This window comes from Canis lupus, chromosome 32 (assembly GCF_011100685.1).
Source record: "Canis lupus familiaris isolate Mischka breed German Shepherd chromosome 32, alternate assembly UU_Cfam_GSD_1.0, whole genome shotgun sequence".
Taxonomy (NCBI): Eukaryota; Metazoa; Chordata; class Mammalia; order Carnivora; family Canidae; genus Canis; species Canis lupus.
In genome coordinates, this window is record NC_049253.1 from 9,846,854 (window position 1) to 9,864,821 (window position 17,968).

Below are 17,968 nucleotides of genomic sequence, written 5' to 3' on the forward strand. Positions count from 1 at the left end.
TACAACTTGGGTGCCACTTACCTCAGGTAAGGTCTGTGACCTTTTCCTATAGTCATTATTTCTAATGTGGTAGTATTTTGGCAGCCTGTTTATATGAACCTTTAATTTTTTAAAAAAGATTTTATTTATGTATTCATGAGAGACATAGAGAGGGAGGCAGAGACATAAGCAGAGGGAGAAGTAGTTTCCCTGCAGAGAGCCTGATGCAAGACTTGACCTAAGCCGAGGGCACACTCAACCACTGAGTCACCCAGGTACCCCTATATGAACCTTTTAAATGTAGCAGTGAATTCCACGATGTCTTTAGAGTAAAGAAATGTGAGTTTTTGTGATCTTTTAAGTTGACCCAACAGAATTTGAAGCTAGGCACAAAATTGTTTGTAAAAAATATTTTTCTAACACATCTTAACAATGAATACTGAACTTAAAACTATTAGATGATTAGAAATGCACTCAGTGATGAAAGCACCAAGGACAAACAGGGTGGAAAGGAAAGAGGAGAGGAAATTATACAAGAAAGGGACATTTGGGAGTTCTAGACAGGCCATCCATCCATGCTGGTCTCCTTCTAATACTCAGAATATGTCTAAACTAGAATTTAATTAACAGCCATTTGGAATGAATGATTTTTCATTGTCCAGTTGCTTGTATTATAATTTCCACAATGTGTAACATTGAAGTCAATCTATTGCTTATGTAAAATTTAGGATTTCTTAGAACTTGCTATTCAGAGTATTTCAGGACTCCTGACACACCTTTATAAATCTGTTCTGTAGTCCAGAATCTCCAATGTAAAGAGAATATAATCTTTAGTAAAGGTGGTGATAAACTTTTCTTTTAAAAACCTAAATTTTATGTATGAATCCCCTTTCCTATCTATGTCCACTCCAGTTCAATTTCTCTGTTTTTTATAGAAAATTTGACCAAAAAAATCCTAAAACATCTTTTTCAGATCTAAAAAAGACTCAAAGTTCTTCCCTTTAGCCAGGAAATCAAAATATAACGTGGCAAAAGACAAACAGTTTAGCTGTGGTCCTATGGCTACCTGAATATCTCCTGACAAAGCAGAAGAGAAAAAAAAGAAATGAAGGAAGGAAAGGGGAGAGAGAGAAGGAGAAACAGAGCAGAAGAGAAAAGTAAATATCACAATATTAAAGAGATTGTTTCAAAATTTTTTTCAAAATTTAAATTTTTTAAATTAAAAAAATTTTTAACATTTTTTTAAAAAAAGATCCATATAGTCTGTTGGCAAATGTATTAGGATGCAATGGTTACTATTTTTAGAAATGGCCTTACTATTTTCAGGATCCTCTTTTTAAACTTTTTTGCTAGTATCTATATTTCTAAGGATAAAAAATTTTTTTTCTTGCAATATTAATCAACCATACAGTCTTGTAATGCATAATGGTACCAAGAGTTGGAGCCCTCCCTCTCCACTGGGTTGGATTTAACCTTAGTGAATGAAAAATTCTGTACTTTCTCACTCTTGCCCACTAGGCAATGACAGTAAATACCCATAGCAAATGTCATAAAGCACTTCAAACATGAATGAACATCAAGGCTTAGCTGGTTATACTAATCTTTCTTCACTTCTTAGAAACTCTTTTTAAAATTCAGACTTCACTTTTTTATAACTATTCTCACATGAATTTATTTTGAAAAACTAAAACACTACCCTAAAACATACTATTAATTTATCAAACACTATCCTAAAAACTATTTCTATGGATATCTTCCACACAACAAAAATCAAGACTATTTGTTTGTTTGATTCAGAAATGACATGGTAGTTTTTATGTAATCTCTACATCCAATTGGGGCTTGAACTTAAACTTACAACTCCAAGATCAAAAGTTGTAGGCTCTACTGACTGAGGAAACCAGGTGCCCCTCACATGGTATCTAAAAAAAAAAAGAAAAGAAAAAAAGAAAACCACACCTGAACAAAAGGTCATCCAAACAGAAGGCCGACTATATCCTCAATCCTTAGTTGCATGGAAGAAATTTTGTGGGGTTCATGTGTAAAATCTTAGCAATAATACTCTGATCTCAAACCTTCATTTTTAAAAGTCATCTGAGACTCTACACTTGACCTAGAACAAAGCAGCAATTTTTCTGAATCATCTCTGTGCCTTCGCGTCCAAAGCTCCCCTACACTTTGAGACCTGGGGGACAGGGTTTCAAATTGGATATAAGTTTCTTTTGCCAAGTCATCTTCCCAGAAAGATTCTGACCTACATTGCAGTTTGCAAACTTTGTACAACAGGAAAAATATCAATGGCAAGACAACAACACAGGCGGTACCGCTCACCACAACAAGGAAAGACACTTGAGAATCACCTTCCTTTTCAACTCTGTCAGTAGAAAAGGTAATACATTGGTCTTTCTGGGGAGGTATTCCTTTTGGACAGACACATGCTATATATTGCCTACCAGGCTCCAAGCCATCTATGGTTACTTGGTTCTTGCTGGAGTCAGCATTCAGCAGCAGCAGGTCCTTTTCACCATACTTGGAGTACAACACTGTCATCTCAGACTTTTGTGTGGTGTTGACAGTGTTCCACATCAATGTGACACTCTCTTCAGTCTCACCAACTACCCTGAGATTCTCTATTGTGGTATTTGTTTCCACTGGCGTTGCTTCATCCAACAATGCCAACTCTTCTTTTCTACTTGCACTACCTGAAGGAAGCTGACTTCCACCCAACTCCACCTTTAAATTTCTTTTCCCATCTGGGTGGAGCTGGAGTGACTGCTGGCTGGCCATGGTGGGGCTTGTTGAAATTCCAGTGTTTCTAGCTGTGGTTGAAGAAACAATAGAGGAGAGGAAAGGAGATAAGGAGAAGAAAGCAGAGGGGGGAGGAGATGAAGTAGAATTAGAAAGAAAAATGGAAGAAGCAGGGGAGGAGGAAGGCCAAGAAGATGACAATGAACCAGGCGGGGATGTAGATCTGGATCTTGGCTGGACTTCTTCCTCAGGGTGATCTCCAGTTCTTTCAGAGGTCTCTGATGATATGGTGGTTGTGACAACACCAACCACTGTCACAGTAACCATAGCTTCTGACATTCCAGCCAAATTTTTGGCCTTACATTTGTAATCCCCAGCATCCTTGTAAGAAATACCAGTCAAGCTTATTATGGACCATCTGACTCCTTCCCCTGGAGATTCCTGAATTACTGTAAGAAAAATAAATAAATAAATAAATAAATAAATAAATAAATAAATAAATTTTTAAAAAATATTTATTTAAGAAAAATACTCTGTGAGGGGAAAAAAAGGAGAAACTCAAGCAACATGCTAACTGACCTGGATCTACATGCATCCCTTTTGCATAAATCAAGGGAGGGAAATGGCCCACTGCAAGTCTCTGATGGCAGGTCATAGTTCTGTACACTGTCTACATGAAGGTCTAGGACATGCCAAGTACCGTGAGGTCTGTATGGGGAATGGTATTTTAAAAAGACACACTGCTATGAATTGGTAGACTTGGTTTTAGTAAACGTTTGTCCACTTATTAGTATGTGATTTCAGACAAGACAATTAGCATCTTTAGGCCTCTGTTTCCATATTTTTTAAATAAGGGGATAAGACAAAGTTGCCTGACCAATGCTCTCTAATTTTAATTCACTATGGTCCTATGAAATGGTTATTATAAAATCTTAAAGATTTCCCAAAAAATTTTATCATTGTAATAAAATGCTATCTATTTACATAGCCAGATGGCATAGCAGATCATTTTCTGGCATAGAAAAGTCATAATTAGTATTCTTAGTCTTTCATTTTATATTTAATCTAAATAAATTAGTAAACCATGGGTTCCTTTATTTGTAGAATAATATATAGTTTTTGCAGAATTGGAATTTTACTTTCCTAAACACTAAATCTAACATTTTACCATTCTGTCTTGATTTTTTTTTTTTTTATGTATTTATTCATGAGAGACAGAGAGAGAGAGTCAGAGACACAGGCAGAGGGAGAAGCAGGCTCCATGCAGGAAGCCTGATGTGGGACTCGATCCCGGGTCTCCAGGATCAGGCCCTGGGCTGAAGGCGGCACTAAACCGCTGAGCCACCTGGGCTGCCCTCTGTCTTGATTTTTTAAGCTTTCTGAAGAATAATAATGTCCTAAGCAGTATCCTAGTATCCCAGAATTTAACTTACTGCCTCAAACTGTGGGCCATCTACTATTTGTAAGAATATTAGGCCTTGAGTATTTCTTATTCCATCAGGTTTCATTACTTTTACTTTGATTTACATTTAATTTTAATGAGGTTTTTTTTTAATATATCACTTTAATTCATCAGAAAATCACTATTGAGTGATGCCTGGGTATCTCAGCAATTGAGCATCTGTCTTTGGCTCAGGGAGTGATCCCGGGGTCCTGGGATCAAGTCCCCCTTCGGGCTCCCTGCATGGAACCTGCTTCTCCCTCTGACTTTGTCTCTGCCTCTCTCTGTCTCTGTGTGTCTCATGAATAAACAAATAAAATCTTAAAAAAAAAAAAAAAGGAATATCACTATTGAAACTAAGGCCAAAGCATTGAGTTGGTCATAGTAGGATCTAAAAAGTCGATGAAACCTGTATTTCTAAAAATTATCCTTTTGCTTCATAATAAGGTTTGCATGTAATTTATTATTTAAATAATTATTCAAAAATGAGAAACTTGTATGAAAATCTTTTCTAAGAATACTGTAATAGTTATCCATTTTAAAGTGAGCCATATCCAAGATTATGCAGCAAGACCAAGAGCCTTATTTACAATCATCCATCCACTGGATCATGTTGTTTTCTATCAATAAAAGAAATCAGATTGTCTATGTAGTTAGATAAGCTAAGGAAAATATTAACCAAGCAAATGAATCTTTCAAATTCCTTTCACCAAACAATCTTGGCATATTTTATTAGAATTAACTAGCCAATTTCAGGAGCACCTGGGTGGTTCAGTTAGTTGAGCTCCCTACTCTTGGTTCTGGCTCAGGTTGTGATCTCAGGATCAGGCTCTGCACTCAGTAGGAAGTCTGGTTGGGATACTCTCTCTTCCTTTCCCTCTGTTCCTCTTTCTGCTCTTTCTCTTTCTAAAGTAAAAAAATAAATCTAAAAAATAAAAAGAATTAACTAGCCAATTTCAAATCACACAAAAACATGAAATTAAATTCAGATCTTTGGGAACTACTTGTTTTTTTAGGCCTGAATTAAGAAAATACCTGTATAATTAACTGGTGAGCTGTCAGATCTGGTCCACGTGAGCTGTGGGGTAGGGTAGCCAGTAGCATCACACCGCAGCAGAACGTTACTACCCAGAGCAGATGTGATCTGGGTGGCCGAGGTCATGACTGATGGCTTCAAACACTGCTCCAACTCAGCCCGTTGAAACAAAATCCCTGTCAGGCGCTCAGGTTCGCTACAAATCATCAGTGGATCAAGAAGCACTATAGAAGGGTCAGCAACTTTTGACAACTCGATCATTTTGGAAATGTGACAGTCACAGAACCAAGGGTTGTCTTGCAGACCTAAACCAGAAGGAAGGAAAAGGTTGATAAAGGTTATTCTGTGGACTTCAGTTGACATCAAGCCTCTTGGACAGGCAAGTATCTGTACCCTCTCCCTAAAAACAGACCCCTTTAGGGAGTGGCAGAGAGTTTAGAAACACTGTCACATGAAAAGTATAAAGTGCCCTCAATGAAACGAATGTTCTCGCTAAGGATATTTCCAGATCGAGAGCTTAAAGTGCTACCTGGCGTTTTCTTGCTGCACATGATAAAATGGAAAGGACTTACAGCAGCTAAGTGAAGAACTGTTAAATAGAAAAGGACCAAGGCTTGCTGGGTTCAGTAATAAAACTGCTTCTCACCCCCAGCCTCTCCAAAGTTCTCAAACTAGGAAGGGCTTCAGCACAAAGATCAAATCCAGGGAGGGTGAAACTATAACATCATTTGCCAAGATCCCAGAAAGATCTAAGATAGTGCTTCAAAGCCTCTGGCAGACAATCTCTCTAAGGATGTTAGGGGTCATGTCCCACAGCAACCTCACATAAAGCCTAGGGTTGCAAGGGATTTATCTCAAAAAGTTTCGTGGCTGTGGCTTTTTACTAATGGAGTAGATTATACATTGATTCAGAAAGAGAAAAGACAGAACTGCAATTTTAAAAAATTCCAACCATGTTGGAAGATTTAACTGTTCATTCGTAAATTCTATTTATGTCTATTTACATCTATTTTTAATATAAATTTCTATTTATGTCTATTTTTATTTTAATAGTATTTCATGATTGGTTCATATTTTTCTGCCAGTACTTTCCATCTTAGAAATTTCATTTCTTCCATGGGTGAATTACCTTGAATTTCTTCCTCCTACATTTAGTCCTATGAATCTATGGCCAGTCTCTAATATCCAACTTGCCAGCAAACCTCAAATTCATTCTGTCATGTAATAATTAATAATGTGGATAAAACTTTATGCTCTCAAAACACTTGTTATACTAGATTTTTGCTTTATAAAATAATAATAGAACAAGTTGGCAGTTATCGATTGCTTCTTAGGTGGCAAATACTGTACTTGTCAAGAATTGTAAATGGTCTGAGTTTTAGCCTACTTTAGGGTGGCCAATACTTCCCAGTTGGCAGAAGACACAGACTCCTGGTTAGAAGTGGAGGATAGCTTATGGCTCTGGAGGAAGACATAATCTTTGTTATACTGGTCAGTAAACCTGCCTACACTTTCTCTGGAGGGAGACATATCTTTACCTTCCAAAGCAGTTCTCTACACAAACATCCTTAAAAAGACAGTTCAGAACAAAAGGCAATCAGTGGCTGCCTCTGCTCACAAGACATGCAGAAATGGGAGAGACTATGAAAAATTATCTTCCAACAGTGCTAAGCATGCTAAAGGATTTGTCTACCTCAATTCTGACAATAGCATGAGGTGGATAATATTAGTATCATCCTCATCGTAAAGAGAATGCCAACACTCACAGATGTTGAGGGATTTGCCTGTGGTCACACAACTGTATATAGTCAGGATTTGAACCTGATTTTAAATATCCTGATTTTAAAGCTTTCATTCTCAAGCTCTCTATGTCTTATACTGACCTCAGGAAGCTAGTATGATTTTTTGAGTATCACATTAGAGGACACTAAAGCACAAAGAGATTACTGCCTTGATTCTGTAAGTAGCTTAGAGTCCTGAGTAAGTCCCAGATATCTCAGACTCTTAATCTAATATTCCTTCCACCATAACTCATTTCATCACCTAAAAACATCTAGAGCCATAGGTGGCAGCTATAAGTGCTGTCATCTATGAACACATGTTAGAGCAATGATGTCTGGAGCACAAATGTCTACCTAGGACATTTCTATAACATTAACAGCTTTATTCATGCTTTGAAAATGGCATAAAAATTTGTTAGTGGTGAAACAATAAATTTTTTTGAAGATTTATTTATTTGAAGGAGAGAGAGTATATGCACATGTGAGTGTGAGTGGGGAAAGGGACAGAGGGAAAGAGAGAATCTCAAGTAGATTTCCCACTGAGTGTGGAAGCCAATGCAGGGGCTCCATCTCACAACCCTGAGATCATGACCTGAGCCGAAATCAAGAGTTGGACACTTAATTGATTGAGCCACCCAGCACCCCTGAAACAAAATTCTTTTAAAAATTAATCCAACTGGTTACGTCTAAAAGTTATATAGAACAGGAGAATATTTTTAAACCCTTCAAAAATATAATGTTTATTCTAGCCTTGAAACATCAAGGTCAAAAGCACAACTTTTAAAACCTGAATAATAATAGTGACCTGAGTGCTGACCCATTCATCAAGTGTTTTTTTCTCCCAATTTGAGGACAAAGGTACAAGAACTCCCTAAAGTTAAACTTATTTTTGTACTGCATTCCTTCAGGGTAGCACACCAATCACAATCACAGTAATTTGCACTAATTAATTTAGTTTATATAATTATTCTTGGATAGGAACAAATCAACTTTGCCTTATTCCTTCTCTAAAAGGACAATGTTTTCCATGCATCACAGCAGTTGAATTAAATGTGCTATTTTTTCATGCAGAGTCAGCAATAAATTCCTGTACAAAAGTAATTCTGCAGACCATAAGTTCTTGAAAGCAAAAACCATACCTTAATCAGTTTTGTGGTGGCAGTGGCATTTAACAATCCAAGGAGGAAAGTAAACTCTTTTCAACAAATGGTCCTGGAACAACTGGACATCTGTTTGGAAAAAAGCTCAACCGCTACTTCACACTATACTCAAAAACTATTTTGAGATAGGCCACAGTCATAAGCATAAAAGCTAAGAATTATAAAGCCAGAAATAAAATATAAAAGTTAAAACTATAAGGAAAATAGAATATCTCTGTGACCTGTAGGTAGGCAAATATTTCTTAGATGAGACACACAAAGCACTAACTATAAATGAAAAAAAACTGATAAATTAAATGTCTTTAAAATTTAAAACTTTCTTACCAAAGACAACATGAAGAAAATGAATAAATAAATCACAGATTTAGAGAAAATATTAATAGCACATATAACTGACAAAAGGCTTAACATTCTGCACAAGAATGTTAATAGCAGCTTACTTCATAATAGCTGAAGACTGGTTACACCCTATGTTTCCAAAAAATAGGAGGAAGGATGAACAATTTATATATTCATAAAACTGAATATGACTCAGCAGAAGGAACTACCCATACATGCAATGACATGCAGTTATCTCAAAAACAATAATGCCAGGGACGCTTGCGTGGCTCAGTGGTTGAGCGTCTGCCTTTGGTTTAGGGCACGATCCCAAGGTCCTGGGATCAAGTCCCACATTGGGCTCACCATAGGGAGCCTGCTTCTCCCTCTGCCTATTCTTCTGCCTTTCTGTGTGTCTCTCATGAATAAATAAATAAAATCTTAAAAAAAATAATAATGCTAAATGAAAGAAGCTAGACACAAAGGTACATCTTACATGATTTTATTTAAATAAAATTCTAGGGCAGACAAAATTAACCTATTGTGATTAAATAAAAACAGTGGTTGCTTGAAGTGGAGGAGAAGAGGTATAGGTTAACTTTCCAGTGTGATGAAATTATTCCATATCCTTGGACCCCAATGTTTATAGTAGCAATGTCCAAAACAGCCAAACAGCCAAAGAGCCCAGATGTCCATCAACAGAAGAATGGATAAAGAAAATGTGGTGTATATATGTATATATACAATAGAATATTACTCAGCCATAAAAAAATGAAATCTTGCCATGTGCGATGATATGGATGGAACTAGAGAGTATTAAACTCAGCGAAGTCAATCAGAGAAAGACAATTATCGTATGATCTCACCCATAAGTGGTATTTAAGAAACAAAACAGAGGATCATAGGGGAAGAGAGGAAAAAATAAAACAAGACAAAAATCAGAGAAGGAGACAAACCACAAGAGACTCCTAACTATAGGAAACAAACTGAGGGTTGCTTGAGGGGAGTTAAGAGGGGGGATGAGGTATTTGAGTGATGGACTTTAAGGTGGGCATGCGATATAATGAGCACTGGGTGTTATATAAGACTGATGATGAGTCACTGACTTCTACCTCTGAAATCAATAATACATTTTATGTTAATTAATTGAATTTAAATAAAAAATTTTTACAAGAAATTATTCTATATCTGAATGAGGATGTGGATTTCATGGGGGTATTCATTTGCCATCACTTACTAAGCTGTACACTTAAGATACATGATGTGCAAATTATACCTCAACTTCTCAATTAAGAAAAGGCTTAAAAAACAAAAGAATGATATCTCTGGAGATGGACTGAACTTGAAGCTTGACTCTGCCTCTGCACCAGCTGTAAAAAGCAGGTAATAATTACAACCCACTTACTGGCATTGTCCTGGCTGAGATACTGCTAGGGAGTCCTCAGAAGAGCACCTGGTAAGGAGTTAACCCTAGTTTGTGGTTTTATCTCCTCTGTGGCTAGAAAAGAACAAGCATATCAACAGGGATTGAGGAGTGTTTGTTGAATTAAATTAATGCCATTTTAGAAAATTTTGTGGGAATACTCGTGTGGCCACTGCCTTCCAGGTAAACTTTATTTTGAATGGGAAAAAAAAGACATGTTTGCAATTGAGAAGATTTGAGTACCAATAAAAAGCACCCAAAAAAGCATTCTATGCCCTCTCCTACTGCAAGCTTTTTCCAAGACAAAGAGTGTTGGTCCTTACAGAGTCTGCCTGTGTAAATGTATCTTTATTCCCGAGAAAGAGGGCATGGAAATTTACCTGTATTACAAATAGAAAATCCAATGTAGTTTCACAGTTCATTTAAATGTTTATTTGCAGGACACTAGTGGGAGTATACAATGTTTTTATGATATATTAGAGGACAATTTTATGAAGTTGATATTTTTACTCATGTAGAAAAGAGGAGTAATGGAAAGGTCTCTTCCTAATTTTTTTAAAAATAAATACATGATTTAAAAAGATCAATAATACATATATAAGAAAAAGAACTCTGGTATTATTACATACAATACCTTACATTACAAAGGAGTGGGGAATACCCTGGGCTCTGGAGCCAAACAACTGTATTCATGCCTAGCTCCATCACTGTCTGATGAGTAAATTTGGGCATGTGGCTGAATATGTGATTCAATTCTTCTTCTATAAAATGAGGGTGGGGGTTACCTGGTGGCTCAGTGGTTGAGCATCTGCCTTTGGCTCAGGGTCCTGGGATCAAGTCCTGTATCAGGCTCCCCACAGGGAACCTGCTTCTCCCTCTGCCTATGTCTCTGCCTCTGTCTGTGTGTCTCTCATGAATAAATAAATAAAATCTTTTAAAAAAATGGGGTGAAACAGTACAGGGTTAACATAAGACTGAAAGAAGTTATATATATAAAGTATAAGAAATAGTTTTGGCCCTGAGTAAGCACTCTATTAATATTAGCTATTACTATTATTGTTACAAACAGAAGTTTCATCTGCTAACAATAATAAACACAGGACACTAACAATTAAAAGCACAATATATTCCACTATAATAATAGAAAAGTAAATTTTACAGGGCACCTAGAAAGATACAATTGCTACAGTTAAACACTGAGTTCTAGAAAAGCCTAGAACTGGTTTTCATGACCATATTTTAATGACAAAATTGGAAGACTCAATTAAAGTAACAGAAAAAGCCAAAATAGAGGAGTTTTTCTTTATAAGACACTCCCATCTCAGTCACAGCTGCTATGGATTATTGTTGATCTAAAATCATAACCTCAGAGACTGTTCACCTCATATTCTAAAGAACTGCTACATAAAATATCTCATAATATTCTCATTACAATCCTGTGAATGAGAGAGAGTGAGATCTCCCACCTCCATTTTGCAGATGAAAAAACTGAGTTTTCTATGTGTGATTCACACATGTGAGCCAGTCTTCTTTAGAGGAGAGCATTTCTTTTCCCTTTCATTACATAGCAGGCATGGCTTTGGTAAGATCAGCTGCTGCATATATCTCGGCATGTTTCAAAATATCCTCTGTTATTTATTATCATGATTTTATCATTATTATTATAATAGCAATGCATGATCAATGCAGAACATTTTCAAAATATAGAATACTGAAAAGACATCCCAACACCCAAAGAGGACAGTTAACCAGCTAGTATATTTTTTTCAGCCTTTTTCTTTGCACACTTTAAAATAATTATGATTATATACCATTGAACACCCTGCTCTTTAAATTTAATGTTATACCAAAAGCATTTTCATATTACCCCTTTAAAGAATCTGCTTTTGAAGAAACTGAACCCTAAAACATAGATAAAGCTGTTTATCTCTGTGGACAGTGAAATTTCAATAACCCTCTCCAACTGATCCCTGAAGTTTCATCCAAATTTAACTCACAATGGAAAAATATTAATGTCGTGTAAATCAATTCTTTATAGTGATATTAGCAATAATAGCGACTAATCATTAGAAAGCTATTAATAACAATTCAGTAATTTGATTTTATTTCCTACTATATATCACCTTTTGATAGATCTAAAGCAACTTAGAAAAATGTGTAGAGAAATAGAATCTCAATATATAAATTAAGACCTTTTCTATCTATTATCATAAGGACTAAATTAGTGGCTAAAATAAAGTAAATAAGTATTACACTATAGGTTTACATGGTGTCTATCATGGTGTACATATTAAGAAGGACTCCACAACTATCATTAAATTAAACTAATAGAGGGCACCCCAGGTGGCTCAGCAGTTTATCGCCGCCTTCAGTCCAGGGCCTGGGCCTGGAGACCCGGGGTCGAGTCCCAGCCAGGCTCCCTACATGAAGCCTGCTTCTCCCTCTGCCTGTGTCTCTGCCTCTGTGTGTGTGTGTGTGTGTGTGTGTGTGTGTGTGTGTGTGTGTGTCTGTCCCATGAATAAATAAAATCTTTAAAAAAATTAATGTTTTTCCCCTAACTCACCCTACAATACTTCTTTTTTTCCCTAATAAAAATGTCTGAAGCACTAGATAAGCAGTAGGCAAACATAAAATAGGTATATGATAAAAAATTACATTATTTTTCCTCTTTCTATGTGGTTCTTATCACTTGTACTTTTAGTCTCATAAGCACCAAAATACATTTATATTTCAACAAAAGCAATGCTAAAATCATTTAACTGCTGCCATGGCATTTTCTTTTTTAGCAAAAAAATTTTTTTCAAAGTTCTATTTCATTTATACTTTACTTCAGCAAATGTTTGAGCATGTGACATTAGTCAGTAAGGACTCATGGCACAAATTTATCATCAAGTTGCTTCTCACACCAAAAGGCTTAGAAATCATTTCACTGGCCAAACACTCAGTTCTTTCATCCTAAGAAATATAATCTCTTCGGTGGCCACAATGGTTGTAACATGTGAACTCACAACACAGCCTTATTGGGTGAACAAGAATTTAGTAGATCAAATTGATTGATTGATCAGAGCCACAAAAGTATGAAAGGCCTCATTGCCCACAGGTACCCCTGAGAAAGGTCTACTGATTTCCATCTGGCAACCACATTTACTGGGCATTTGCCATGTTCAGAGCACCATGCAAACACTGTGGGAAGAGACAAAAAAAGGAAGAGAGAGACTTACTGGAAGGAGTCTACATTTTAAGAAGCCAAGACAAATACCCACAGAAAGTCAAGATCAAAGTCTACAAAACAAATCACATCTAAACTAATGCATTAGAAGATTGTCTTTATCATTTCTTTTTAGATTAAGAAAAATCTGGAAGCTATTCTCCCTAATAAAACCACTGCCACTTCATAACCCTATGAAACGGCCATAAATATGCCAGTGCCCCTCTTCCACCCCTGAAAAGCCTAATGAATGGCTGAAAAGAGAACAGAGCAGGTTGGCTATGGCAGAGCATGAAGCACTGACTGATGTGCTCACAGAATCAGGGCAGGTTGGTAGATTTTATCACTCAGCCCCAGGCTCTCTAACATCAGCATTAGTCTCTCAGTTTATGAGTCTATCTCCCTCCCTCCTCCAACACACACACACACACACACTGCTGCCCTTACTCCAGTGCACACACAGAGCCATTTCATCTTACATGGGGTAAACAGATCAACCGACTTAGGTCAGCCGATAAAGTTCTATCCCATCAAAAGTGCAAGTATAGAATAAGAAGCCAAATTAAATAAATATGAAAAGACTGGACAACTGAAGTCATACAAAGCAAAATATCTGGACCTGAGAAGCCCAAAGGCTTCTGAGCTTACCAAGAATAATTCTTCGTGGTGTAAGGTCCAGGCTTCGTAATGATGTTGTAAGTAAGTGGGACCAGCTCTCCAGGAAATCTGGTGGTAGTGTGGTTAGCCTGTTGCTTGATAAATCCAAGTAGGCAAGGTTCTTCAGGTACCTGACCACCTCATTTGGCACACTGGTTATTCTGTTGTTGTGCAAATCCAGGGTCCTCAGATGGGGCATGTCCAACAGAGATGCCCAAGGGAAAGCAACCAGAGAATTTCCATCCAAGCGCAACTCATGCAGCTGCTTTAGGTTGTAAAAGCTGCTGGCATCAAGGCTGGCCACGGAATTGTAAGTCACCCAGAGGTATTGGAGCTCCACCAGGTAGTAGAAGGCCTCTGCGGGGATTCTGCGGATGACTGTCTTCTCTATACGTAGCTTCACAGTGTCCACGGGGAAGTTCATAGGGACCTCATTCATATCCAGGTCATTACATAGCACCGACCTAGTGTCACAAGAGCAATAGAAGGAAACCCGCTTTCCAAGACCCAGGTGAAAAAATAATACTTGAAACATGCAGGAAAATGAAACATTTTTCATTTCTTACTGGTTTTCACAAAATATTCATTGAGCCTGACTGACCTATTGGAATTCATCATCATCATCTTCTTCTTCTAGGTTGAATCCTATGAAATGGCCATTTTTGTAGGTTAAAAATGAGCAAATATCAGCAATTTCACGTGGTTCAACCTAATACTGATGAAGTTCTTTATGTGCCAGGCCTGTGCAACCACATCACACCTACCTTACTTAATCATCAACAGGCCTATAAGGTAGATATTGAGGAATAGGTAAAAGCACTAGCCCTGGAGTCAGGTTGATCTTGGTTCAGATCTAAGCTCTGCCACTTCCCCTGTGGCCATGAAAAGCCACTTCCCCAATCTTTCAACTTCATTTTCCCATATGGCACTGTTAGGATGATTAACTGAAATGGATGTAAAATTTTATACAATCCTGGCACATTATAGGCACTTAATAATGGCTGTTAGCTATTTAATCATCAATCTCATTTTACAGGGAAAATAATTGAGGCCCGCCAACATGAGGTAACTGCCCAAGGTCACATAGTTAGTAGGTTACCCAGCCGTCTTTCAAACCCACATCTGTCCAACTCCAAAGTACATACTCTTAACCTCTTTAGGAAATGGCCTATTTCTTAAAAATCTCTTGTTGAAGTTATGAATTGATCCTTTTTAAGAAGATAATTTAATTTGAAATAGGAAAGGAAGGGAAGGAGGGAGGGAGGAGAAAGAGCAAGTGTTCACACTAGATGCTTAAAGTTGAACTCTCTTTTAATAATGTGACCTGTGCATTGCTTTCAGCCTAAGGAACAAACCAGAAACTGTGAATTTATACCTCCTAACGCTCACTAACTGAAGTGACCTTGAATAAGTCACATTGTGATCTTGCTTTAGTGGCACGTGTAAAACAGGCATTGAAAAACAAGCCTGTCCCATGTGTGGGTGTAAAGTATGAAGAACCAGAGAATTTAGATTCATTTTAACCTGAAAAAAGACTTATTTGTCTCTCTTTATATACTCACCCCTACTGGATTGCTGAAAATGGACTATAAAAATTTTGCAAAGCATGGTCTAAACTATAATACATTATACTTGTCATACATAATAACAATGAAACAGCCATGCAGTAAAAACACATGACATTGAATCAGTGCATTTTAAAAGCCAGCGTATAATGTGAAGAGAAGTAGATAGCATAAAGCTGGAGTATACTGACAGGGTCATCTCCTTTTTGTAACTTTAGGAGAAGGCCTTATGGAATCATTAGAATTCTCTAGGAACACCTCTGATTCTTCATCTCGATTCTGTATTACAAATTCCAGTGCTACTTTATGCTAGAATGATCTGGTTTCTACTCAACATTCCAGTGTAATAGAAGAAAGCCTACATAGAAAGCTGAAAGACCTAGCATCTTTATCAGCCAGTCTCTACATCAGCTCAGTGTTGTGAGCTTGGACAAGTCATTTAGTCTCTTTGTGGTTATGTTTCTTTGTCTATAAAATGACAGCAGTCAAATTAGATTTTTTTTTCTAGAGTCCTTGCCAGGCATAATATGCTATGGTTTTTATAAAATCCATCAATAATGGGGCCATCCCTATGAAAAAAAAAATTTTCTGTGACTATTTTCTTAAAAGTACCCTGCCCTGAGTCATTAACTGCTTCATACTTTTGCCAAGTAGGTCTTTATTATTACATTGTTCTCTTTGTCTTAAATAACCTAGTGGATAGTCAAAAAAGATACCAAGAGCTGGTTAAGTAAAGTTCATACAATAACAAGACAAACTACTCAAAGATATATTTTAATTGTTATTATTTATTTGTTTAAAGTTGTAAGACATAAATTGGGTGATTCCTTTTTTTTTAAAGATTTATTTATTTATGATAGACATAGAGAGAGAGAGAGAGAGAGAGAGGCAGAGACACAGGAGGAGGGAGAAGCAGGCTCCATGCCGGGAGCCCGACGCGGGACTCGATCCCGGGACTCCAGGATCGCGCCCTGGGGCCAAAGGCAGGCGCTAAACCGCTGAGCCACCCAGGGATCCCCCAAATTGGGTGATTCTTTTAACAAATTATTTTCTATAAGAGGCTCACTGTTCACTTCAACCAAGTCACAAAATAATCTGATTTTATTATTAAATATCCTCTTTTTAAAAAACAAGTTCTATCATGTTTAGCTAACAAAAGTTGTTTTGCATCTAACTTCTACCTCAAAGGACTCACATAAATTATAAGTATGCAATTATTCTCACTTTACAGGTAGATGTTAAAACAACCCAGAGGCTGACTAACTTCTGTGAGGCTCTCCAGTATCTGCAACAGACAGGGTTGATCCATGTCTTTCAAACTTCTCTTTGTAAACTCCAATACTTTAAAATGAAAAATCCTAATTATGAGCCTCTCTAATTTCACTCTTGTGATCTTCCTTCCTACTTTAAAAAAATCTATCCAGTTGGCATGAATAACCTTCAAAATGAAATGGGAAAGAAGGGAAGCAAATCATCTGGGCATGTCCAGTACCTCCTGATTGGCCCTCCCTCTTAGATTTTCTATAAACAAGCTAAACACTTATTTCAGTGGTTTGACCTCCTGAAAGGGACATGTGATGAACACAAGTGCAATGGATATTTTTGTAACATACGATGTGTTTGAGGGTCTCAAATAATTTGAGGGGCTTTTAAGAGTTAAACTGCTCAAAATGAAAACAGTGGAGTGGGCAACTGATTTTAACACAAGGAAGTTAAAGCTTATGTAAATTAAACCTTCTCTCCTCTGATACCTGGTCCAGAATTTGCTTTCAAAATAAGGCTGTCTAGTTAAAGTCCTTTTCCTTAGAATCATTAGCACACTCACTAGCAAGGAGAGGAGCATACCTTGATCCCGTTCCGTCATTTCTGCCATGATAATCGCAGGTACACTGTGAAGGACATGAACAGCTCCCTCTTTCCAAAAAGCTAACAAGCACAATGCACAGACATGCTGAGAGATGCATCGCTCCTTCTGAAGGTTATTTGAACAAAAAGTAGAAACCAAATCCTAAGCTTCAGAAACTGGTGCACCAGGAATGCAAACAGCCATTTAGTAACAGCAGATTACATGGGATTAGCTGAGATCTGTAGTTACTTAACCTTCAAGTGTATTTTACAGGGGCTCAATCGACCTAGCCTTTGAATATGGTTTCAGCAAAGTAACACATTCTAAGGAAAATGAAAATCAAGCATATGTCAAGAAAATTTCAATAGGTGCCCATATCCAAATTTGCAAGGAAATGCCTACTAAGTCCTTTTACTATGGTTGTAACTGGTACTATGCCTTGAAGATACACTTAATGTTAAAAATAATTCAGTGTTTCAGCAGATGCTAGAAATATTACGGATTATTTATAACATATAAGTTTTATTTTTTGCATTTGTGATCTCCAAAAAAAAAAAAGTAAACAAAATTCAGTACCTAGATTTTTTAGGCAAACTGCTTCAACCCACCACTGAATGGCAAGACTAAAACTCTGGTTCTCCCAGGTCACTTCAGAGGAGTATAAGGCTTATCCTAGCATGTTTGTTTATAAGGAAGGCCATTATCTCTGATCAAGAATATATTTTATTCTGAATTAGTTTCTCAATACAGGCAACAAATCATATCTGAAAATCAATTGTCATGTCTTTTAGCAAATTTGGGCTCTA

The 17,968-nt window shown here is 37.0% G+C and overlaps 2 protein-coding genes across 2 annotated transcripts in view; both read right to left on the minus strand.

Annotated features, from left to right (window-relative positions):
- The window catches only part of LRIT3 (leucine rich repeat, Ig-like and transmembrane domains 3), a 19,431-nt gene continuing 1,463 nt past the window's right edge, over positions 1 to 17,968 (minus strand). Inside the window, exons 2-5 of the mRNA XM_038581903.1 lie at positions 17,162 to 17,288; positions 13,743 to 14,215; positions 5,204 to 5,509; positions 1 to 3,176 (exon numbers count right to left, since the gene is read on the minus strand). Coding sequence (XP_038437831.1) covers positions 2,029 to 3,176; positions 5,204 to 5,509; positions 13,743 to 14,215; positions 17,162 to 17,280 — 2,046 coding nt within the window. The 5' untranslated portion in view covers positions 17,281 to 17,288 and the 3' untranslated portion in view covers positions 1 to 2,028. The remainder of the gene's footprint in view (positions 3,177 to 5,203; positions 5,510 to 13,742; positions 14,216 to 17,161; positions 17,289 to 17,968) is intronic.
- The window catches only part of RRH (retinal pigment epithelium-derived rhodopsin homolog), a 21,038-nt gene continuing 20,234 nt past the window's right edge, over positions 17,165 to 17,968 (minus strand). The window contains exon 8 of the mRNA XM_038581909.1: positions 17,165 to 17,288. The gene's annotated coding sequence lies outside the window, so the exon portion shown is untranslated. The remainder of the gene's footprint in view (positions 17,289 to 17,968) is intronic.